The sequence below is a fragment of the Tachypleus tridentatus genome, chromosome 8, assembly GCF_004210375.1.
Source record: "Tachypleus tridentatus isolate NWPU-2018 chromosome 8, ASM421037v1, whole genome shotgun sequence".
Lineage (NCBI taxonomy): Eukaryota > Metazoa > Arthropoda > Merostomata > Xiphosura > Limulidae > Tachypleus > Tachypleus tridentatus.
In genome coordinates this window covers 66,977,585-67,004,473 of record NC_134832.1, presented here as the reverse complement: position 1 = coordinate 67,004,473, position 26,889 = coordinate 66,977,585, and the positions used below count along the sequence as shown (strand labels likewise).

Here is a 26,889-nt window from a genome sequence, read left to right as displayed (position 1 = left end):
AAAACTTAAATATTTTGTAATTTGAGGTGATCATCAAGTTGACTAATATTACACTTAGTAGTATCAATATATAAAAAAACATTCTTAAAGGTTAAAGGATATATCAAACTAAAATTAATAGAATTATTAACAAAGAGTATTAAATATTTTTTTTTATTTTTACAATTTTAATATCTATGTTGTGGTGCATGTTTTTATATCCATACTTGCAAAAGAACATATGAAAGCTCTTGTTAGGGCTGAAAAAAAAAAGCTTCTTTCATGTTTCTGGATTGAGTTGAGATGCTATGCTATTTTCACTTTCATAAATTATGAATATATAAGTGTTGGATGTGCAGCTGTATAGCTTAATAGTTATTATTTAATGGTTTAATACTGAACAAATATTTAGTGTTTGTAAGAAGAATTAAAAGTTAATTATTTTATAAATAACAGTTATGACAAATCTTGATACATAACTGAGTAATAGCAAGAAGTTTTGTGCATATATCAATTATTGTAGTGTTGTTGACATAATCTTTTTAAAAACCTCTAAGTTTTTCAAGCTATGTAAGTATTGTTACATCAGAGTGTTTCTCAAGTCTGTAGAAAGTTCTAAGCCTCAGTTATAAAATGTATAAATATGGGTGAATGCAAGTCAGGTGAAGTTCAGTCAAAAAAAGTTAGTTAGTTGAAGAAAACATGAAGTTAGCTGACTTGAGTGTGTGTGATTAGCCTAAATGTGTGATTTTAATAGTGTTTTTCACAGCTTTATTTTAACAATAGAGATAGGAAAAATAATCTGTCTTATCAATTGGGTGTAAAGTAACTGAGTCACCCTGTATGGACTTTTGACCAAAAAAAGAGAAGCAAGCATTTAAAGTTCTGGATACAATTTTGGTAACCAACAAAATAAGTTAAAAAAATTAGAAAAAGTTAAGGCAGTGAAGTTAGTTAAGTTAGGTAAAAGGGAGAAAATTTTGTTGTAAGAACAGAGCACAGAGTAGGCAAAAAGAAAATTTTTGTGCCCAAACCATGAGATATCTTACTGTTGAGTTTTTTGTGTTGTCTCTTTCCTTAAACTGTAACTGTCACATGCTTATGTTTACTATATGTTCTGTGTCTTTGCTTTTTACCAACTCATTTATTCAGAAAATACATAATTATTTCTCAGTAAATATCTTTATAAATCTTCTGTTATTAAACATACCTCTTTTGTAAAGCTTAGGAGAATATCACTTGAATTCTGAAAATACCAGAGATTTCACTTTTTCACCAAAGCTTCTTTAATTGGTAAAAGAAAATACACTGGTGTTTATTATCATATTTTTTCATTAATTTATCTTCCAAGTTTAAACTAGTGAACATTATTTTATATGTTACGTTTGCAAAACCATAACAGTATTAATTCAGACTGCTTAAAGGGAATGACATATACATAATACAATATATGTTTATTCTGCAAACCAATAAATACAGTTGTGAACTTACACTTAAGTTTATTAAGTATGTAAACATATTTAAAGTAGTATAATGAGCTTTTCTTAGCTAAATGTTTACAATTAGGAAATAGTAAACCTTACACAAACAATGACAAAAAAACTACTGCCTGAAACATTACAAATAAAAGTTCTTTTTAACACTTTGATAATATTATTTTTCTTGTGTTTTTGAATTTATTGTTAACTTCTAATAAATAAATGATTGAGAGAGTAGAAATTGAGAAAAAACCAGGTACAAGTGATCATTGCTATATTAAGTTTGATGTTTTGCTGCATATAGAGATAAGAAATAATGATATTTTGGTTGTACAATTACAGAAAACTAAATTGTGAGGAGATGCAACAAGCATTACCTATTATGAAGTGGGGTACCCTCAGGGCTCAGTCTTTGGGACCTTGCATTAATAATATAGTTGAAGGAACTGTCAATAAATTAAAGTTACTGATGGTATTAAGGTTTCTAGTGTTTCTGGCTATGAGGAGGCTACTGCTGCTTTACAAAAAGATTTCCATAATTTAGTGAGCTGGATGAATAAATAGAAGATAGATTTAGTTATAATAAATGCAGGTGGGTTATAATAATTTAAACTGTAAATATAATTTGGATGGGAATAACCTTTAATATGTTATGACAGAAAAAGAACTTGGGGTAATGGTTGATTAGTTTCTTAAGCCATCCAAGAAATGTTCTGTTCCTAGTGATATGACAGATAAGACTTTAGGTTGTGTCTATAGAAATTATATTGAATACAGGACTAAAGAGTTTATAATTTCATTGTGTAAGTCACACTTGGAGTACTTTGTTCTATACCTTTGGAAGGACATTGAATTGTTGCAAAGGGTTTAGAGGATGGCGACTAGAATGGTCCTTGGGCTGGAGGGGATGTCATACAAGTAAAAGCTAATATCTCTAAAATTGTTTTCACTTGAAAAAAGGAGAATTAGAAGGGATCTGATTGAGGTATTTAAGATTGTTACTGGAATTTATATTGTTGATGTATCATCTTTGGTACTTAATGGTGAGAATGGTAGGACTAGGGAACACACATAAAACTTTTGGCAGGGTGGGAGTCATTGTCAGCTAAGACAGCTTCATTTTTCTAACAGGGTGGTTGGCCTTAGGAATGGATTGCCTTCAGATGTTGTGAAGGCAGGAAGTTTAAGTGAGTTCAAGAGAAAGCTTTATAACAATATGAATGATAAAGGCTAGCTTTAAGATTTTTTTAAAAATTTAATAGTTTTAGTTTACTTTAGAGGATGAGACAGCCCAGATGGACCAACAGGCCCCTTGTTGTTCCTGAACATTATGTCATGTTATTACTTTAGCATTCTGTTTTGTGTTGTTTTTTGAATTTTATAATTTGGCTCAACTTACTGAATTACCATTGTATTTTTCTGATCTTCTGTTTACACTTATTAAACATCCATGTACACAGAAAAACCTGTTATTAATTTTACTGTTGTGTTTGGCTACTATTATTTATTTCCAAAGTTAAATAAGATAAAATACAAATCTCATTGTTGCCTTTTTCTGAAAAAAGTATTTCCCATATTTTATACTATAACTGTGAAATAAATGGTTCAGAATCTTATAAAACATTTGTATGATAAAGGCATAACCATAAACTTCAATAACATACCACATTTGGTTCTCTTTCAAGAACTGACTGTAATCCATACTGGTGGCTTCATGTTCTTCTGATTATTTTGATTTTAGCTATGGTTATTAAAATATGTTTAAAGGTTTGGAGATCAAGGTATGAAGTTAAAAGAGATTATAGAGCATAAGAATGTGTGTTCATAAATGTAAAAGAAATAATTGATGTTTTCTTTGATGGTTGTAGGTTTATCAAATAAGAGCAGGATTACTTATACCCATACCCATTTAATCACATATTCTTCTATAGGGCTGTAAATGTAATTACATTTACTCATCTTATTGACTAGTATGTCATAAGACTGAAGTAGCAGTGATATATTCACTATCTGTCAGTCTTTGTATTTATAAGTTATAATAACTAATTTATTTTACTTAAAAAATTATACATATATATCTGTGTGTGTGATTTGCTAGTTATAATTTGTTTGTCTAAATTACCATTTACAACAAACCAGAATGCACTGTTTTTATCCAACAGTATTTTCTGTGCCTTACATGTTAGTTGTAACTTGTGATTCTGTTGATTAATCATACTAAATGAATTATTACATAGGATAAGTAAGTATGCAGTCTACTTGGTAATATGTTATTAAATTATTACTTCGAAACATAGTGTTTTTATTTTACAACACTCAGTTATAAGAACGGTCAGTTGAGAGTATGAATGACAAAATGCTGTAACTTAACAGTAACCTACATTTCTGAATTACTTGTTGAAAATACAGCTTACATAATAACTTAAGTATTAATCAGTAATTTTTAACAAGATATTAATTACTAACGAGTTTTATCCTGTTTTGTTCGCTAACCTGTTACCATTTTTAAGTAAGCCACAAGAAGGATTATTTCTATGTTGATAGTTTCCATGTTTCTATTCTAGATCTTCTTGATGGGAACTGATGTTTATCCAGTTAATGTAGATGATCGCATATGCTTTCACCCATAGCAAAAATTTGTATATTGTTACTACAACCTTACTATAAATACTTAATTATCATCTTGGTTGTTTACAAACTTTAAGAGAGCTGAAAGATACTGGCTTATGTTGGATTATGAAATTATAGGAATACAAGTACACTGTACAACACTGATTGAGCCTACAATATGGATATACAGATGCAATTTCTCACCAGCATTGACAGCAAATTCATGGGTTTTGGACATGATGCTACCATAAAAGCAAAAATGTGTTGACCATAACAGTGAACCAGGCAAGTAGGAAAGATTCTGCATGCTAATTGATGAGTATGAATATGACTAAAAATAAATTGATGAGTAGAGCAGTTCAAAGATGTACACTTTGCTTTGGCATTTCATGCCATGCCATAAGGTGAGGCATGACCTGTTTAGACTATGTACACACACATTTGTTTAATCAATTAGTAGTATGGAAAGGAATGTTATATTTCACCCCATTACCAACCCATCCACACAAAAAGCTTCTTGTGTAAACTATAGTGTCGCTAGTGGTCCTGAAAACTCCAAGATTCAAGATTTTATGAATGTTACATGATGTACACATATCACGTATGCAAGGGAATTTCTTGCATTACAATCAATTTGAGATGTTTCTATTGGCCACATCCATGAAATGATTTATGGATGACATAAGTAATATACTTCCTGTGCCAGGGAAAAATCCATTATCAACTTGTAGGTTATTTTGTCCTAAGAATAGTCCTGTATATCACTGGATCACCATTGAAATTAAACTTGGTAACCAGAATTTCTTCCTATTAGTTACTTCACCAAGTGGACTGAAGGGTATTCACTACCCAGTATGTTGTTTTAAACAGTTGTGGACATATTAGTTGAACAATGGGCATGCAGCAGTATATGGTTTTGTGACTTGAGTTATATTTATTTTTATTGGTTGATTTGGCTTACTGTCTTGGTGTGTGTGTATAATGTTTTCTACGGTTTATGGAGGACACTTATTGATGTTGATGAAGTATTGTTTTATTTTGTCTAATTCATCATTAATTTTAGCTGGTGAGCATAGTTTTATGGCTGTGTTTATTTGGTTTCTCAGTATGTTGAGTTTTTGTTTTGTTTCATGTGCTGAGTTTTAAGGAATGTATAGTCCAGTTTGAGTGATTTTTTGGTGGATTTCTGTTTTAAATTGTGTATCAGTTTTGAGGTTAAGAAATGATATTTGATTGCTTTCTTCCTGTTCACATGTGAAGTTAATGTTGGGATATATAGAATTAATGTGATTGAAAAAATTAAGTGTGTGTTCTGTAGATCTGAATCCTGTAATTGTGTTGTGTGCATATCTGTACCAGTATAGTAGTGGATGTAATGCTGTGTTAATTGCTTGTGTTTCCACTTGTGTCATAAAAATATTGGCTAGAACTGGTGATACTGGGTTGCCCATGTTTAGGCCATTTGTTTGTATATAGTTGTGGTTATTGAACATGAAGTTTGTCTTCATCGTGGTGAATTCTGAGGGTTGCTGGGAATGTCTTTTGATGAGTTTGGGTCTCAGATATATAGTGTTACAAGGCTATCTTGCAAGCTTCAGTAGTTGGAACTTCTGTAAAGAGGGATATAACATCAAAAAATGGCCATTAAGGCTTTATGATTAAGTTGATTAAGATTAGACTTAAAATTAAAAGAGTCTTTGATAAATCATCTGGCTCATATTACATATTTGGAGAATACCTATGCTATGTATTTACCAAGCACAAAACTGAGGTCTACACTATGTAAAAACTATACTGACAAACACCACACCAACCTTATTTATAAAATACAATGTGATAACTGCCACGACTTCTATATTGGAGAAACAAGTGGAAAAATGGAAACCAGATTCAAAGAACATAAAAAGTCACCTTCACACATTTTCAAACACTGCAAGTCAAATAAACATAACATAACCATAGAAAACACTCAAATACTAAGAAATAAACATAAACAAATGCAAAATTAAAGAAGCCTTACTTATACAATAACTGAAGCCCAAAATAAACCAATACAAAAGAACACCTTTATACCTATATTAAAAATAATATAAATAATAATAAAATAAATAATGTAAAATTATACATTCATACATCTAAGTACGCTCTCTACATTCCAACACTCAGTCACACAACCCCTTTAAAACATGTGGTCAGCTTCTGGTCAGTTACCTCTTTCTTTGTAAACCTGATGATGACCAAAGAAGGTCAAAGCATTTTTGGCCCCTCTACATAAAAAAATGTTCTCAACCCAAACATATATATTTTTCTCCAGAAGTGGGTTTTCTCGACATCACTGTTTAATGAACACACTTCGTACACATTGTATTGCCGTGAAGAATGTTTCGTGGCAGACATCTATAACTGTACTCTTATGAAAGTACAAAACAAGCCTGCATTGTGTAAGGTAGTTATACTTATGCATTGAAAATTAGACATATGGGAATAAAAAATAAAAAGTTCATACAGCAGACTAATCACACATGTGTAGTGAATGTTATTATGGATTGACATAGAAAATGTTCTTTTTCTGCATATAGAAAGCTGTAAGACATATGAAGATATACAAAATAAAAGATAAATATATGAAATATTCCATGATACCACAATAAAATTACTGATTTTACACTAGAACAAAGTTAATACTGAAAGTATGCATTTACTGTTATATTCCTTTCAATGGTGCAGTGGGTTATTTTCATTTATTTTATGTTACTACTGATAGTTGTGTATACCTATAGGTGGTGAAATGTTGTGATAAACATTGTACCCCTATCAGTTTTGCATTGAAAGCACTTAACATTTTAAGTGTCTGTATGTTGTATGCTTTCATAAGGAAAACATTTATTAAGTCACATTAAATGAAACATGCAAGTTTAAGTGAGTAGTTACTTGTGAAGGAATAACAGTATGAAAAGAAAAGACAAAATGGTTCTTGAAAAAAATAACATCTAATTTTACATCATTTTAAAATGTACAATTTACAGTCAAATTCAAAGACCTCACTTGCATGCCTTTTAGCATTTAGGTATGTATAGTATGGGGATCTTCCAGATCCATCCTACATGGAGGTGGGACAAACACCTACTGCCTCTTATATTTTGCCTCATAACCCTTTCAGATACTTGACAAGCTGGAGTTGAGAGAAGTGTTGTGCAACAGTTCTGCTCCTAACAATTTCCCTGGTATTCCTAGAGCTGCACAGACCATAGGCACATTATCCAATTTGTTTCTCATGGTCCGGATGCCTCCTCTTTCTGGTAAAAGTTAGTGTACTAGCAAACAGTAGTATTCTTACTAAGCTGCATGCATGCATGCCCATACAACATTATAGGAGATGGAACACATGAAAAAATAGGTTGCTCACAAATCAGTCAGTCAGTAACAGTTTCATGTAGATGACATAAGTCTACAATTGGCACTATGCTATGTCTATTTGTAAGATAGGAGTACAAGCATCAACAGTTGCTGAAAAAGATGCTGAACATAAAAGTAGTGTTCAGAGGAGTTTGTAATCTGCCCGTACAAAATAAAATTAGAGGGAACATTGTCCATGTGGCACCCCAGAAACATAAACAGAACATAGAATGGCCCCCCCTAATAGCTGTCAGTATTCAACATGATTAAAAGAGGTGCTAGTAGTAGCACAAACACAAGAATGAAATCTTTTTCTATCTGCAAAACAACACAACCACTAAAATTTATGTTTATATTATGTGTTTGAGTGGGAACAGATGCAACTGGAGCAAAAATGATCAATTATGACTCTGAATTGCCTGATGGCTCCCCTCAGTTGATTATGTTATCAAAATAGGTTTTTAACAGAACAGAATTACTCACATGAATAAATAATTTGAAGCTTATTAATACCTAGGCAAAATACTCAATTTTTATCAGTGTAAAACAGGGCAACAGTTTACCACTGAACTTCAGAAAATCACACATTATAATTTTAGGAAAGCTGATAAAAGAAGAAAGCTAGTAATAACTCAATCCCCAATTAGCTCAAAATATATTGATCATCCTGTGATAAGTGAAAATAATTCAGTTTATAAGATCTAATCATAATTTTGTTTAAAAACTCTTACAAATATTGTTAAATTCTTCAAGTAATATATTGTTTAGAAAGCAGTACATAAATTATTCATTTATGTACTTGCAATTTTAAGAAATTATACTTCAGAAAATGCTAGAGTGAAGAGGATAGATTGAGTGCAAGAACTATTGTTTTTTTATGCAGTCCTTGTTGAAACAAAGCTACCTATAACTTCCACTATTGTTTTTAAAAAACACGAAGAAGCTCGAGTAATGAGAGTAACACTAAATATATTTGTCACCATACTTTTTCTGAAAATGGTTTTTCTTTTATAAAATTTTATCCAAAACTTAGGATATGTCATATATATGGTAACAAATCCAAATGTTTTTGCTTTTATACAGCTAGTTCAATATATATTGTGAATGATCATGTATACTTACTAGAACTGTTTCATTTTGATACGTCTTATTAATTTTCACCATTTCTAAGGTGTATGCACAGATAGCCTAGTTGTTTTGTACCATAAAATACCAAACTAAGGTATAAATTGTCTCCAATTTTAATTCCGTTTTAGTATCTTTAAACATAATTTTTAGAATAGAATGACCAAGAAGCTAAGTTTTGTGATTTTTGAGATTTATTTACATGCACAAACAAAAATGTTTAGAAATACAAAACCAATTATGACTACCATTACACTTGATATTCAAAATTACTCATTTTTGTTTTTGATGAAATCTTGAAATTCCGAGTGCAAATCTTTGTCCTGAAATAGTGCAACTTTTTTATATTGCAAGTGCTAAAACTAACTCACTACTAGTGGCTTTGACAGTATCTGTAAAATGATTACAATTGTAAAGATAGCAAGCATTACAACAAATGTTCAATTAGAGATTACATGGACACTAACATTGTTGTCACCAAAGAGTCATTTTGACCACAGTATTACAAAAGTCTTGGTGCATATCACTTGTGGCGATAAGGCAAATTTGAATCTTTGTTTATAAAGATTAGAGTATGTACTATATTTGGGAGCATATTACAGCTTCCTAGTGGCTTATCTTATGTCTGTAGACTTACAACACACAATAGAAACCAGATTTTGATACCTATGTTGGGCAGAACACAGATGCCCATTTTGTGGCTTTGTACTTAATTTCAAACTAACAAATGTATTTGGAAAATTTTGGTAGATTATTGTGAAGCCATAATTACTGGGAGATTTGACAAACAATACCAGAAGTGTATTATGTAGTAGCCCTAATTATACTGTTGCTTCATGAAATTATTAAAATTCTTGTTAATTTTGAATATTATTATATTTTAGTTAGGAGGAAAAATGTTCATTTTAATGTAGAAGAACTAAATTTAGAGGTCATGGATAAGAAAAACTAAATATTATAATGTAGTGTGTAAAGTAATTCATTTGCAGTATGAAAAGTTTGATCACAGTTACCTTTTGCTTTATAGGGGAATTGTCACTGAAAGAGCAGTTATTTAAAATATTTTGAAACTTTATCACAGTAATTTTGCCTGTGTTAACTAAAGGCAATGAGAATTATATGGTGTACTTGTATAAATGTATGTATAAAATTTAATTTTCACAGAAAAATATGTTTCTAAATTTATTATACACTGTAATTATAAAGCAAGCTCCACAGTATAGAACATCATATCTCACACAAAGTGCATAGGAATTTGGAACTGCACAGGATATCAAGTGAATACAAATGCCACAGTTGTAACATATTACAAAAGTATCATGTCAATCACAGCAACCGTTCAAAATGTGCTCCTTCTGCATCCAGAATTATTACATTTGCAGCCACAGACATTATAGCAACAACATTAATGTCATCTGGTATACTGGCCACTTCCAGAACAACTATACATTTCAGATCTGGAATTGTAAAAGGCTTTCCATGGTACTAGAAGGAGGTGGTCATTACAATGAAAGTAACATGAAATTATTCTCTTTTTAATGAATTTGCACGAGACATTTTTTCCTGGCTACCACTTTGTGGGTGAGCATCATTATGCATGGAAATCTTTAAAGTATATTACATTGTGCAGCATGGGAATGACATTAGTTGTCGTCTAACCTCTTTCTTTAGGTTTATCCTTCTATTCTTTGTATTCTTACCTGTCATTCAAGACCTTCCTTTCAGATCCTGTTGATGGCTTTCTACTGATAGATCAATCATTGTTTTCTCTGTTGAACTGTCTATAATATTTCTTTTTCTTTATGTCATTCTTTTCTTCAGCCTTGTATTTCACTCTTTTATCTAACTGTGTTGTTGCTTCGACTTCATGTGGTGGATTTGTCCATTGTTTTTTTTGCAGGATGTTTCAGAATTTTTTCATGTGTAACTTCCTTTCCTGTTTTTTTTTTGCTCGTTACTATCACAATGAATCAGCAGAAGTGGTATAAATTTTGCTATTGAACACTTCTTTATGTTTAACCTTTTCTGGTTCTATTCCCCATCTGTCTGTGAACTACAGTGGAGTATTTAACCAGGGCTTATAGACTTTGATTTTGCTGGTTTCCAGATGGCTCTTTTTATTGCATTCTAGTTTTCCTGTTATCTTCAGATTTTTCCCTCCTCTATGTTATAATGCTCTTTCATTCATTTCACTTCTGTCTCCCATCCTGTCCTTCTAGTCTACCTGACTGGGACCTTAAATTTATTTTTCATACCCTTACCCTATATTCCTGGAACCCTTCTGCTCCTTCTTTTTATATCACTTCTGTCTTGAAGCATACTTCTTCATACTTTTGCCTTTGGTTGTTAATCTTCCAACATGTTTGCTACCAATTCTTCATGCATAATTTTTCATCACTCCTATGTTATGTTTCATCTTGATCACACTTTTCCTTCATCCATCTGTGTCATATGAGGGGCTGCATATTTGCATCTGTCTTCTTGCTCAGATCTTATTCAACTCCGTCATGCCTGTGAGCACCTTTGCTATTTGGCTTCCATTTCTCCCTTTTATGGTTCCCAGTCTGATCTTATTATTCTTTCAGATTTTTTTTTTCACTCTGTTCTTTCTTCCTTTTCCTTTTCTAAATGAATTCATTAGCTCATCCATTAGTATCTTCTTCATTGGCTGGAGATTCATGTTGTCAATTCCAAGTGTTCCGTCATCAATTTCTTTACTTTATACATTTTATGGCTATTCACTTCTATCATTTATTGAAAGAGATTGTTTGAGCTGGTGTGTGGACAACCCCTCACATCCTTATCACAAATTAACTCCATCATTTGACCATTTCCTTTTCATTGGACTGTGGACAAACTCTGGTCACTGTTCTCCACAACTCATGCTGTCTCTGACTGGGGAAGTTTTTTTTTTTTTACTTGTAATTTACAGAGCTCTCTCATGCATTACTGGATTCCATTTATTGGTAAATGTGGCTTGCAAGGATACACTTAATCAAAATCTGCACAATGTATGCCCATCATGGTCTAATACAGCATTCACTCAGGAGATGGGGTGTTCCACAACTCTGCTCTAGGTATTATCATGATGCTCATTCTCTTGTATAAGGCCTAATCCAGAACATACCCCCTAAGAGACTGAGTAAAGCATTCTGTGGATACCTGCCCATCTTCTTTGCTTAGTTTAGAAGTAAATGCTGGCCTGCTTTTAAAAATATAGTTTTGTAATCACCCATAGCAGTTTTATGGTTATGCATTCCTCCAGGCTCCCAACATGGTTTTACCCCTTTTTTCCTTTAGTGGAGTATGGGCGTTCTTTTCACGTACCAGTCCTAAGCCACTGGAGTAGTGGTGTTATTTAGTACAGGTCACCTATTCAGTAGGCTTTTCCCCATCCTGTTGCTACTTGGATTTTGAGTTCCTGGATGATTTCGCATTGGATTTGTGCAGGATAAGCTAGCACGAGTCCTCACTCAGTTCTCTTTGGATGATAAATTCCTGTTCCATCTCACTCAACTTGAGGTGAAAATGGTGGTGACTCTTCTCCTATCATAAGTCAAATGACACATTCCAGGAGTTGTCTGTTTTGTATAAGACTTGATTCACTTTTCTCACATTTCTTGCCCTTCGTTCATTTTTGGTGTTTTTTTTTTTGCTTAATTTTGAAGTGTTGATTGAAGAATCAGTGGAGGGAGTTAGCTGTTCTAGGGAGGTATGTCACACTCTTATTAGTGGAGATTTCTCAGATGCAAAAAATGCAACATTACATACAAACCCGTGAATCTAGGTGGAAGCCTCAAGCTAATGCAAGCAAAAAAAAACTCCATGTAGAGTGAAGCATTTTTAGTGTTGGAAAATGTTAATATCTTGAGCTTATTTATTTGCATATATATTACTTAGAGGTGGTTTGTCACAGGTTTATGTATTTATTAGAAATTTGAATAAAGCATCTATACAAGCTTGTGGAAGTAATGAAATTTATTAATGGAAATCTGATTATAAGATATAAAAAGTAACCTTCTTTGGTCTTGTTTTTTAGCAAAACATAGTTTTGTTGTTGTTATTAATGTAATTGGTTTAAACTTGTTCATATATTTGCTGGTTAAACATATGAAGAACTACCATTTAACATCATGAGTTACTTTACTTAGTTATTTCACTGATTGAATAGGTGACCTCATTCACTTGAATGTGTTACTTTTTCTTTAAACTGTTCTTAATCTCAGTAGGTATGAATTAGATAGTAATTCCTTTTTTATTAATAGTGTAATATATATTTGTCATGCTTTTCTTTTACCAGAGAAACCACATCTATCATCTTACTTAACAATTTATCATGTTTGTACTTTTGTAGAAAGAATGAACAATGCTTGTTTATTAACAAATATATACAAAACGCTCAGTATATTATATTGAAAAAATTTTGAATATTCAAGTGAACGAGGCACATGTTAACCACACAAATATAAAGTTAAAATATCATTTATCAAAACTACAGTTTAATACTGTTTGGGATATTGAGGGTAGTGTAATATTATTGGATATACAACACTGTTTAATGTAAGAGTTATTATTTAATTTACTGGTTTAATGTATAATGATTTTTTACTTTTCTTAATAAATGTTAAAAGTTAATTATTTTAAGAGTAACAGTTCTGAAGAATTTTGTTACATATCTTGGTAAGAGACATACGCTGTTCATGTAGTTCGATTGTTGTATTAGGCTTTAACAATATTGTTAATATCATCTTATGTGAAGCTTCAGAGCTTTCCTAGTTATATGTAATATTGTTCCTTGTAGAGATTTCTATATTATTCTGTCACATAACATAAATGTGTGAAGATACAAGAAGCCATAAAAAGAAGAAACCTTAAAAAACATGAAGTTGGCTGCTGTGTGAATGATTAGTTGTAACGGGTGATATCTTAAAGTGAATTTCAAGGTTTGACAGAGATAATAACAACATTTGTCTTGTCAAAGGGTGTTCTACGGTAATTGAACTTGTCTGTGTGAACTTTGAAGAAAAGGAGAAAATTATTTAAAGTTCTAGATACAACTGTGGTATCACATGGAGTAATGTTAATTAACCTGTCACAAATTATACAGTAATAAACATGATAGAGAAAAATAATTCATCTTGCCAACTGGATTTTAAATTAATTGAATTATCCTGTGTGAACTTTTGACAGGAAAAGAGAATTATTTAGAGTTTTAGATACAACACTGATATCCTATAGTGTAAAAAATTTTTGTACATATATTTTAAAACTTGTGTACTGTGTACTGTCCTTTGAATATATTGGCAACAAGTCACACACACCTACTGTAAAGAATCATATACATGAAATCTTGACATTTGGTGAACCAGTTAGGATTATACAGTGGTAAACAGCAGAAAAAAAAACAAAAACAAAGAGTGAATGACAGCAAGAATATGTAGGCCTATATAAGCACACATGTAGAAGTGGCAAAAATAGTGCAGAGATTACAAACATCCTAGATACCAGTGTCAACAGATTTTGATAAATGGATAAAAAGAGAAGAGTGTAGTCAGAGAAGAGAGAAAGAAACACTAAAAGAATAAAGAAAGACTGAAAAATGAAAAGGAAAGACCAAATATAGAAAGAGAAAAAATAAAAACAAATTGAGAAAGGAGAAACTGGAAATGGACAGAATAAAAGCACAAACTGAGATTACCAAGCTCACCCAAAAGAAAGAAGGACCCTAAAACAACGATGGAGTCAGGACCAGCTGAATCAAGCTGATATGATGAACAAAAATACAACATTCATACTTTCCTGAAGAAATATGAAAGATTTACCCAAAGTAAAACAACTGGGCAGTCTGTCTAAGGCCACTTCTCAAAAGAAAAGATAAACAAATATATGCATCATAAGATATCATGAACTATAACAAATTAAAATTGGCCTTATTGAAATGATATAAACTTACAAAAGAAGTTTTTTGTTAATCTTTGTCAAGAAGTTCAGAAGTCAACCTGCTACTGAAGAAAGTGTATTTCAATGTGTCACACATTCACAGTCACACTTCACCAGAGAGACACATGATCAAGTTTAAAAATAGTTTTGAGGGTATGGCAGACCTATAATAAGTGAACAGTTCAACTGATATGTTACTGTTCCTAATGGAGAGAGCATTAAAAAACATCAACATAATATTAAGCTGGCAGAAAAGTCTATGGAATCCCATGGAGGGAATATAACTGACAAGTCCATGATTATCCTGTTAAAATTGAAATCAGTGGTGGTTGATCAAAAGCAGGAGTCTACAAAGGTGACAGGAGATGAATGGACAAATGGAAGAATCGATGCTACGTTTGTTTACAAATAGGGCACATTGAAAAGGAGTGCAATTTTATCATCAGCAAACGATAGAAGAAACTTCAACATAAAGCAAGCGGAGCTACCTACAAAGATGGTGCTGGTTAGAAATACTGAAAGTGACTGTCATTATGGATACAGCTGCCAGAAAAAAACACTTTAAGTTCAACACAAGAAGGAAGTACCATTTTAATGGTTTATCAATATGTGATTAATGAGCTCAAGTTAGCAAATGGATTAATAGTGCCAGTAGTTACTGAAGCATGTAACAAACATCAAGAGGTAATACCAAATCAGAATGTGTTAGTATATGAAGAATAAGTCAAAAACAAGAAAGTGAAAGTCTCATGAGATATTGGGTGCAGTGATAACCAAATCATAGGCAAGATATATCTGTGTGTGATAATTGATGGTACACTGAAAAAGTTTCACATAGCAAAAATAAAGGAGGATATGCTACACTATGTAGGAGACTTTAAAGCCATGTATATCAAGGCACCAGTATACAAACTTGGTGATTTGAAAAAATGCCAGGTAGTAGAAATTTGGAGAAACTAAACAGAAAAAAAGACTAATGAGGTATCTTCAGTCACTATAAGAGCTCAGTAGAAGAAAATAAAGCAAGGCATCAAGACCTTAAAAGTACCAAAGAATGACATATCAAATGTAGATTTATGGGAATGAAAGAAAACCTGTAATAAGGGCTCTTCTCTGCAGAAACTTTAGGACAATGCCCAAAAGAAAGTCATGCAAAATATAAAATAAACAGAGCATTACAGAGGACCTTAAAGGAATATTGAACCAGACCTATCAAAACAGTTTTACTTGTGAAGCTAAATACACAAAGGCAATAATAATTACCCATATAATAAAAAGATCAAGGATCAACATTTTGAGATGAGACAGAAGGTTTTATTTCTGCTACCCACAGTTAACAACAAACTCATCCAGCTTATTAACCACCTGTACAAAATACTTCACTTTCCCTGATAATAGAGGTCTTAGATCTACCTATGCAAATTTACTTTACACAATCATTTTTCCTTTTTCTAAAATTGGACTTAAGTCTAACTACCCAGTTCTTAGGTTATACAGTTGAGTTGCTTCTCTGAAATCAGACTCAGGCCTAACTAAGCAGTTTTAAGACTACATAGTGAAGTTTGTTTCCCAAGACTGGACTTATGATTGATTCATTGAAAAAGACTGCAAGACTCCCAGAAACTACATTTAATGTGCTATACATTTGACTTGAAAACCTGTATGTACATTTAAATATTAATATATATTATTATTTATATTATTGTGGATTACTTATTGCTGTTTTGATAGTTAAAATTTCTTTCACAATATAACTGATATCTTGTAGAAAAGGAGAAAGGAATTATTTGAGCATGATATTTTTCCATATTTTATCAACTGAATGCTTTAAAAATATAGATGTACATGGGTATAATATAAGAACAACAACAGACTCATTGATTCCCTCATCCTATAAACAAAACTTAAAAGATAAAATATTAAGGACCAGCATTATTATTCAAATATCTATCAAGTATTCCTTTAAATTAGTTGCATCCATAACATTTGAAGGCAATCCATTCCAAAGGCCAACTACCCTATTTGTAAAATAAGCTGTATTAGTTGAAGATGACTTACCCTGCCAAAATTCATATTTCTGTTACATAGTTCTACCATTCTTAACGTGAAGTACAAAAAAGGTTTATAGATTAACATTATCAATTCCCTAAGTAATCTTAAAACCTCAGTCATATCCCATCTAACTCTTCTTATTTCAAGAAAAATAATTTCAGAGATCTTAATCTGTCCTTGTAGCCTTTTTCTGTACTCTTTTCAACAACTTAATGAGCTTCCTAAAAATCTTAAAGTAAAAAGAAAAGTACAAATACCATTAAGAATAATTTTCTACAAGTTGTATATATTATTAAATCATATTACAGAGTGCTGATAGTCCCAGCAAATTAATAGAATCTATTTTGTAGAAATTTTGTATGATGAAAAATTTAACCATAAATTCCAGAACAAGGTTATATTTACTTCACTCAGTGTTTCATTTTCAACTTATTAACAAGTGTTACGCTACTATACTGCTATATGTACAATGCATAGCAACTATACATTTGTAAGTTTGTTCTCTCAAGAAATGGAAAGTATAAAGCGAGGTTATGCAGACAGTAATACCAACATCTAATGTGATGTTATGTGTAAATTGTAAAATTATAGTGAAATCATTTTTAAATTCATAAAGAAAGATACAGAACATAAACAAATGTAAAAAAAGCATAATTAAATGAAAACATTTGAAAAGTGAAGCTGACTGAGACTAAAAAAAGACCTGTGATTACAATGTCCATCCTGTGTCATGACTAATTTGTGTACTGTATTTCAAAATAACTAAGATTATATATATATTTCACTTAATATTTCATCCCCATGGCTTTTTCTTCAGGATTAACATACTACTTATACTGCTAGACTCATAGCCTATGCACTTTGAAATTTATGCTATTGACAAATGTAGAGTATGGAAAATTTCATACTAATATTGCTTACTTAAAAGTAAAACAAAAATATTCAGCCATATCAATACATATAGACAAATGGAAAGTTTGAAATTAGGTTACACAGATAATATTGCTTAAATTAAGCCAAAACAAAAATCTACAGTAATATTAATGTCTGATGATATTAACACAGGTGTGTAACCTAAAATAATAGTGAAAATCATTTGTATGTCGATGCATGAAAAGATGTAGAACATGAAATAAATGTAAAAAATATTAAAGAAGAGCAAATGATTTAATAGAAAAATGAACTTAACTGAAGATTAAAAAAGACCTAATACCCATGTCATTATTCATTTATAAATTAAATTTCAAAGTAAATGAAACTATTTTTGGTCAGTAAAAGCCAATAGCTTAAGCATGCCTTTCAATTTGTAAAGGGTCAGTCAAATATTTACATACTATGTTCTTAGACCTAGAACTGGAAAACATTCCATGATATATTCAAGGCTAACTGTAGTTTGGAACAATTTTTTTGATGTAGGAACAACCATTCTCAATCTGTTTATTTTCCACAGAAACTGTGCATGTGAGGTTACTGCAATGTGATATTACTATAAAATGTAAACATATACAACTACCCCAAATGAAGATATCACCTCTTAATGTTTTTATAGTGTAGTATAGTGGAATTTCTATCTGTATAAATGATAGAAACTTCTCTTCACATGCCTGCTATGCAAATGTAAATAACTTAAACAGAATTTCAATGTAACAAACCTGTTACTTAGTTACAAATAATGAAATGGAACTTGTAATACTTACAAGGCTGTTACACATGTATTAACAGTACAAATGATATTTGTACTTATGCCTAAAAAATTATATCTGTTTAGAAGTAATTGGAGCTTCTGTTTTCCAAACTTGTTAAGAATATAATGCAGATAGATCTTCTACCTAAGAAGACTTTTAAAAGTATATGTACAAATAATCCAAATGAAACTTTACCCCTTATGCTAGGTTCGTGGGTAAAATAAATGAATTTAAAGTTCAAACTCTGAAATTTGTCACACTGGTAAAAATTATCCAAACAAAATTTCTGTTTTTAAAGCTTGTTATGTGAATAAAAATAGTTTAACAAAGTTAGTAAGGCTATGTCACCACTCCTAATTAAAAATACCAACTAAAATAAAGGAAACTGGCTGGCAGAACTCAATTACAACTCTTAAGCTACTATTTGTCAACAGTCAGAGAGACTGGCCATCACATTATAATGTTCCCACTGTCTAGAGAATGAGTATATTTTGTGCTGAGTTTTGATGCCATAACCTACTGATTAAGAGTTGTTGTCCTAACCAGCAGTTCATGTCAGGCCTGTAAAAGTAATCCAAATGTATAATACACAGTGTAATATTCTTAAATCGAATTGGGTAGAAACTGCAAAATAACAGAAGGATTACCAGATACTGTATTATTAAGTAGTTGCCTATGTTGTTTTCCACCCTAGACTAAGTATGATATAAAAGATAATGATTATAAATTTAATAAAACTTATTTGATTGCTTGTACCATGTAATATTCTCCTTCTGTAATGCATAAAGGAGAGTGTTGAAAAGTGTAAATATAAGAGATGCTTTAAAGAATAAAGAATTCCTTCTGATGTTTAAGGATAAAAACAGATGTGTGACCTTTTGTGTGGGAATGCATTACGTAGCAAGAAACCACAGCGTGAAAGAAATAGCATATACTTAGCAAAGTAAATTGACTGGCTGGACAGGCAGGATAGTTTTCAGGGTAATGGTAAGCTTTATGTTAGAGATGGGCTCCACTTAAGCAAGCTCAGTGGGGTGTTTGGTAAATTGAGAATGAACTGATAGAAAGAAAGGATGAAGTTTTCTTACTTTTTCTTATTTCAGTTTTTATTTGTACTACTGCATTCCATGGTTAATCCTTTACATTAGTAGAAATTTTCGTTTATTTTATATTTTTTAGTATTATTTATAAGGGACAATCCACTTTGGTAAATTTTACATTATAATTCTGATTAGTTTTAGTACTTTTACTCACTTGTCACCTATATAATTCTTTGATGTTTTACAAAGAAGTTCACATAAAGAATTATTCTCTGTAAATGAGAAACACATTTGTGGTTACTTTCAACATTATGAAAGTAATATAAAACTAAAATGCCCCAATTTTCAGAGCATTACAGAAATACCATATAAAAAAGTATAGTTTCAGTATGGTCTCATCCTTTTGCAATTTACTATATTTGAAACAGTGAAAGCAAATATAAATTGAGTAATGAATAAAGGTAATGTACTTAAAATATTACCAGCCAATAAAATAATTTTGTAAATGGAAAATATGGCATGAAATTAAACTGATTGAAACAAAGGGCTAAATTTTTCTCTGAAATTTTAGTTGTAATACTGCAGGAATGCTCAAACTATGGTACTCATACCACTAATGGTACATGACATTGTTAATATAAAAAAAAAATCATAAAATTTCTAATATCCTCTATATAAGCTTTCCACATACCTTATTTAGAGACTCACCTTTTACTTGTATAGACTCACCAGTATTTTCTTTCCTTCATATTAATAAATATAGTGCTACATGTTCTTCAATCATGCCACATAAATAATCATCCTTTGCAATAACAGGTAAGTGTTAAGAATATGAATTTCTGTTGCAAGGTTTTTATTTTTTAAATTAAGTCTTGGTTTGTAATTTTTAAAAAATAAACAAAAGTGGTATGCAAGCCTGAAACATTTGAGAACCACTGTACTGATGCGAGCTTTATATATATGGGAGGGTTACTTAGAATTTCATCTTACATCAAAGAGACATACCCTTAGATAGATAATATTAGCTTCTGAGGAGGATAAAATTTCCCATCACATGTTCAGATATCTACAGGTTCTGATACATAAGAAAATAAAACTGTCTTTAATACAAAAAACAAAAGAGAGAGAGAGAGAGACTCGGAAACAAAACATCTGTTTAATATACATGTTATACCATTAGATAATTAAAATTAAAACGTTTTTTTCTCTTTTTGCAAAACAAGACATTTTAATATATACATTATAATGAACTAGGAGAGTTTTTCATTACATCTGCAAGTAATAAAGAAGTTTAGTCTTCATTTCTTTCACGTGTACTTGCTCCTAAAAGCAGAAAAACATTCAAGGTTATTTAAACATGCTTAATAAATCTCCCAGTAATTACATAAATTTGTTGATACTCTTCCATTTTGCTACTTACAAAAACATATATCAGTAACATCTGACATTTTCTACCTAATTAGAATCAGCATTAACACCATCTTCCAAGCAGAAGACTTTTTACGACTTCAAGAAGTAAAGGAAAATCAAGTCTAAATGGAAACTGTTGGGTCAAGCCTTAACAGACTTGATAATGAAATTTAATAGTGTAGATGATGCTTCATTCATAATAAATCAGTTAGTCACTTAAAGTTTCCTTCTCTTCTTTCTTCCATCTATCTGTTCTTACTCAGGAAATTTCATCCCTTACTTTACCTTTGTTATACAATAACACTTTCAGCAAATATTTCTATTTGACCATATCTGTTCACTTGTCACAAACCATGGACAAGCAAGATCTTAACTGAAACAGACAGGTAGTAATACCATTTAAGAATAGATCTCTGTTACATCCTTTTATATGATAAGACATAATTTAAACCTGCTGGCAACTGTATTATGATGAAAAATACCTTATGGAAGGGAAAAAATAAATTAATGACACTAATTTCTACGGCTGCATAAACACCAGTCTCACTAACATGTTTGATTAGTAATTATATCCACTGTTGATACTTTAATCAGCTCTACCAATCTTGAAACCACAATTTCAGCTTCTTCATTCTAAAATTCAAAAGTAGGAAATAAAGGTTGTTCCTTTATTTCTCCTATAGAACAAATTTAATTTTTCCTTGAATTTACTGTCATATCTCTTCAGATACTATAAATAACTTTAAAAAATGAAAGACTTTACTTTCTATGACAATGAAATTACATGTAACATGGACATCATATAAATCAATTTCTTACAAATAAAGCAGGCTTCAAAAGCTCTTAAACACTTCTCCAATCAATGATCAATAAAAACTCTGTCATCCACCTGACCTTGTTTTAACATCAAGTGATTTCACCAGCACGTCTAAATTTTGCCATAAGAAATTTTACATTTTGTGTAAATGATAAATTAACAATACTGCAGCCAAAGCTTGAGTTATCAATGAATCACCAAACTTCTTGTAATTTACTTTCTTATTTCTATTGATCTCTTAAAGTTGCACAAAAAACTTCATCCACTACTCTACCTTTCTTGCATGATTAAACTTTCAGCTAATTTTCCATTTCACCAAGTCTGTTCATTACAAACCATTACTTTCATTCATACTGCTAATTTACCTCCTCTTATTTACACTATACCTTTCAGTATCTCTTATACTCTCAGTTCTTGAGACTGCAGAAATTATGTGGTGATCAGAGCAATTATGAATCAAAGAGACTGCTTATTTCCTACACTTTTATTACATAAAATGCAAAAAGAGTCCTCTTAATCCTAAAGCTATACCCAAAAATTATAACTTACCTCACCCTTCATTCTAATTATAAAAATCAACAGAATCCCAGGATTTTTCAGATTTTTTAAAACTGGTATTTCTTGTTAACTACATAATAATAAACTTAAAATTTTCTTGATTCAGCATTAGATTCAATAAGTAATTTACATCATCGACTCTGGAATGTCATTTCACCATTTAATCAGATGTATTACTTGTCAGCATAGCAGAACTATATACAACATCCATACAACCCATCAAATGAAGGCTTCAAATAAAATAATCATTTACATGCATTTCAAAAACTTTAATACATTATACAGTTTACCAAAAATGCTGGAAGCTTTAAAGTGCTCAATTTGATAATTTCTAAAGTGATTATCCACAAAAAAACTCATTTCTATACTAGAATTAAATGTATCATTAAGATTATAGATAAAAAATATCATGAAAGAGAAATAGTTTTAATTTTTTACCATTATTAACTTTCTATGGATCATATTTTTTGTTTACAACTGTTCCTCATCTCTCAGAGCATGTTACTTATCTATTTATTAAAGCTAATTTCTTAATTCTTTCTCTGTCTGCATTCCACATATCTTCTTGAAAATAAACTTTTTCATTATTTCCTTGTACATATATAGCACTAAATACATACAAAATTGTAGATAAATGGTATGAATTTTGCAAATTTGTACTGAATGATATTTCCACATTTTCTCTTATTGTTTGTTCTCCTTATCACAAACCATGCATCTCCAAAGCTATCTTTATTAATAATTATTTTTTGTATCATTTCATATTTTACATATTCATAAAAATATTGCTCTAACAATGGTCACATATCACCTTTTCTAGATTTCTCTTTTATATGACTAATCTCACTCTCATTGTTTTACTGAATGTTTTAAATGAAATACCAGAAAATTCAAATTTAGGAGTGCTAATGCTGAAAACATAATCCAATAAAGTCCATTTAATTGTGCATGTAATTCACTTTTTTCTTATTATGCAAATCCTCATACGAATGTAAGAACATCTCAGCAAAGTAACTTTACTAGGAATTTGTAAAGTGTAATTGTTTAACTACTTAATTCTTCCAGCATTGATTTTGGACTATTCTCACATTTTTTTGATATTTTATATTACCAGATAAATGTTTTTACGTTATTTGGTAAAAAGATTACTGAAACTTCCAGGCTACTTGAAGATAAAAATGTTTTCTGAAATTCTGCTGACAGCATAACTAATGTTCACCATTAGGTCTTATTTCATAAATAAACTCTACCTAAAAACTTTCATTTATTTTTTACTTTCATTCCTGTACTTCTTGATCAAAACACAAAATCAGTACTAATAGACTCGCTAACAATATACCTCACTCTTAAAACATTTATTACTTAACATTAATCTATCTCACTTTTTCAAGTGGGTCATTTTATTTGTTAAACTAAAGCCATATTCATCATACTACATTAACTTTTCTTTTGGTTTATCAACAATAAAAATTTAAAGAAACTATATAACACAGACTACAATACTGCCCCAACTCTGTTATGTGAAGTCCCCTGAAATTATGGTATAGAAAGAGAGAAATGGCATATTAAATTTCTGTAACTAGCAATAAATCAACTGAGGGCAATAACATTAACATTAAAAAATACAATAATTAAATCACTAAATACATAAAACCTAAAGCATAATTTTAATTTTGGTTGAAAAGTATTTTCTTTTTACACTGAATTATTCTTCTTAGATTGTATGGTAAAATCATTTTGATGATTTTCTATTTCGTGGCTTATGTTATTAAGGTGGAATGGCCTTTGATCCTTCCTTTATCATCTTTAGCCATCTTGTCACTTAAAGGATATATTTGAGAGAATGCACTAGCAGTTACACTTCTTGCAATACCTTGAAAAGTGATCTCAAAAGGAATCTTGGGCTCTTCACCAAGTTCACTCTGACAAAGTCATCTCTAAAACTAACCACCTGGCTGTTCTCTCATCAATGTACTTGCAAAAGACAAGAATGGTGCATGACTCTTTTAGTTTGAACACCAGTTCTAGCCAACATTTTTATAATACAGATTGAATCTCAAGCAATCAATTGAGCCTTAAACCCACCACTATACTGGTACAGATATGTTGAAAATACAATTGCTGGATTCACATCTACAGAACGCACACTTTTTACAACCACGTTAACTCTATACACCTTAACATTAAGTTCACCTGCAAACAAGAAAAAGCTAACCAAATAACATTTCTCAACCTCAAGATCACAAGAATTGATACACAATTCAAAACAGAAATCCACAGAAAAATCACCCATACATTCCCTGGGACTCAGCACATAAAATAAAACAAAAACTCGACATATTAAGAAAACAAATAAACACAACCACAAAAGTATGCTCACCAGATAAAATTACAATGAAATGAACAAAAAAAAACAACACTTTATCAACATCAACAAATTTCCTCCAAAGACTGTTGAAAAAATTATATGCACAGACTTAAATCAACAACACAATCAACAATAATAAATCCCAAGAAACAACAAACTACAAAAACCTTGCATTGCTACATACCACATGTTCCTGACATCAGCATAAAAATAACCAACATTTGAAAAAAAAAAACTTACAACAAAACACAACGTTCCAGTAAACACCAAATTTATTTTAAAAAACAGGTACAAAACTGTCTAAAAACTACATCGATAAACACAACACCAACATTATTTATAAAATACAGTGCAACAACTGCCATGACTATACAGGAAACTAAAAAAACAAAGAAAAAATCTAGAAAAAGGAAAATTATCACTCGGAAATACGCCCATTAACATGAGCAAAAACATCACATTCCTTGGCATCACTTTCGACACAAAACTAACATGGAAAAAGACATGTTAACAACACACACTCATCAAGTAGAAAACGCATTTCACACTTAATGGCTCTAACCAGCAAACACTCAAAATACTCACTAAAAACCATTATCCAAATATACAAGGCTTACATCCATCCACTAATAAATAGAGTATGGATGCCATGTCACATATAATATGTCAAATAACACACTCCAGAAAATCCAAGTTCAACAAAACAAAATACTAAGATCTGCATTCAGTCTATCATCATTAACTCCAGTAAGTTATATACATCAAATCAGCAACTTACCAACACTAAAAAACAAACTAACAGAAATATCACACAAATACTATTTAAAAGCAGAACACAGAAACGAACTAACGGCATCACTCTATAAATTAACTAGTGCACCAAAATTTATTTCATCATACAACATATTTCAAGAATCACAAATCACACAACAAAGTACTTAAAGGGAAAAACTCACGTAAATATTATATATTTTCTTTTTCAGGTCTCGGGCACAGGACAGGTAAAACTTTCGGCGCCTGTCCTGTGAAAGTGGGTTTTTCTCGGGGCACTCCCGTTTCCCCCCACAGTAAAACGTAGGCATTGGATCTTTAGATCCCAGCCTAGGCAACTTTATTGCCATGCCCTGAATCAGGTCGTTTATGTTTATGTTCACATTTACTATGACATCTGCCTTTCGGGACGGGATCTGGCTGTTTTCTCCGGTGCTACCTTAGCCTCGTTCATGAATAATATTAATTATGACCAACTTCACTCCTTCACCCAAAAAAAGAGTTAAAAAGAAATCCAGCTAAATTCAATAACCTTCCATGAAAGGGGACAAAGAGGAACCACAACGTTCCTGAACACCCCAGTTGGAGAGATAATTCTTCTGATTTCTCTCTCTCTAAACTAAACTCCTGCCACGTTAGTTTGTGTTTTGCATTTTGCCATGACTTTCTATATTGAAAAAACAAGCAAAAAAAGGAAACCAGATTAAAAGAACACAAAAAACACCTTTACAAGTTTTTGAACACCAAATCAAATAAACACAACATAACCATAGAAAATACCCTGATACTAAGTGGGGAAACAAATGCAAAATCAAAGAAGCCTCAGTTATACAACAACTAAAACCAAAATTAAACCAATAAAAAGGAACACCTTTACACCTATTCTAATTAATAACCTAACATCTAACTGCAATGCCACCTACAATTCCTTACACATTTACACTCTTGTCCCTAAGACATGCGCTCGGCAACAGTCAGTTGCAAACTCTTTCTTAACCTGAAGAAGACCTAAGAAGGTCGGAAAATGCTGTTCTCTACTTTATTTTAATAAAAGTTTTAATACACATACCAGATGTCTTGAGATACATTTTTACTTCAAGTGGGTTTCTTGTCATCACAAAGTGTAGGATGATGCACAACTTACTGGGGGTTGATGTAAGAATCTTAGAGATAAAGAATGAAGAGGAAACACAAAGAGCCAGTGCTAAAATGGAAACCCTGTCTGAGCCAGCCAATATGGAGCTACCAACAAAACTCAATAGCAAGTGGTTCGAATGATAAAAAGAACATGTGGTAGCATATAAGAACAGTCCTGTCCAATCCCAACTGAGTGAAGCTATTGCCCTAACCAAAGGATGAGGAACATGAGACCAAAATCAGAAAAACCAAGTATTAAAATGAGTGGCAAAAGCATTCAAATCTCAGACACCCCCCCACTAAGCACACAACACCCAAAAAACTTGAGCATCCAAATATCACCACATAGGAAAAATCTTGTCAGGACATGATAAATAATCCACAAACAGATTCAGGGCACCAAGAACATGACAAGGCAACAAAATGCTTCAATGGCTGTGGGCTCAATAAAGGAAAACCAATGTTTGAAAACAGATCTCTTGACAGAATGCCTCCTTGTCTGGAGATATACGAGACTACCATA

General features: G+C 31.4%; 1 protein-coding gene across 1 annotated transcript in view; it reads right to left on the bottom strand.

The window, feature by feature from the left end:
- Window positions 1–146: 146 nt before the first annotated feature.
- Window positions 147–26,889, bottom strand: part of PolG2 (DNA polymerase subunit gamma-2, mitochondrial) — a 96,812-nt gene continuing 70,069 nt past the window's right edge. Inside the window, exon 8 of the mRNA XM_076449234.1 lies at window positions 147–20,628. Coding sequence (XP_076305349.1) covers window positions 20,572–20,628 — 57 coding nt within the window. The 3' untranslated portion in view covers window positions 147–20,571. The remainder of the gene's footprint in view (window positions 20,629–26,889) is intronic.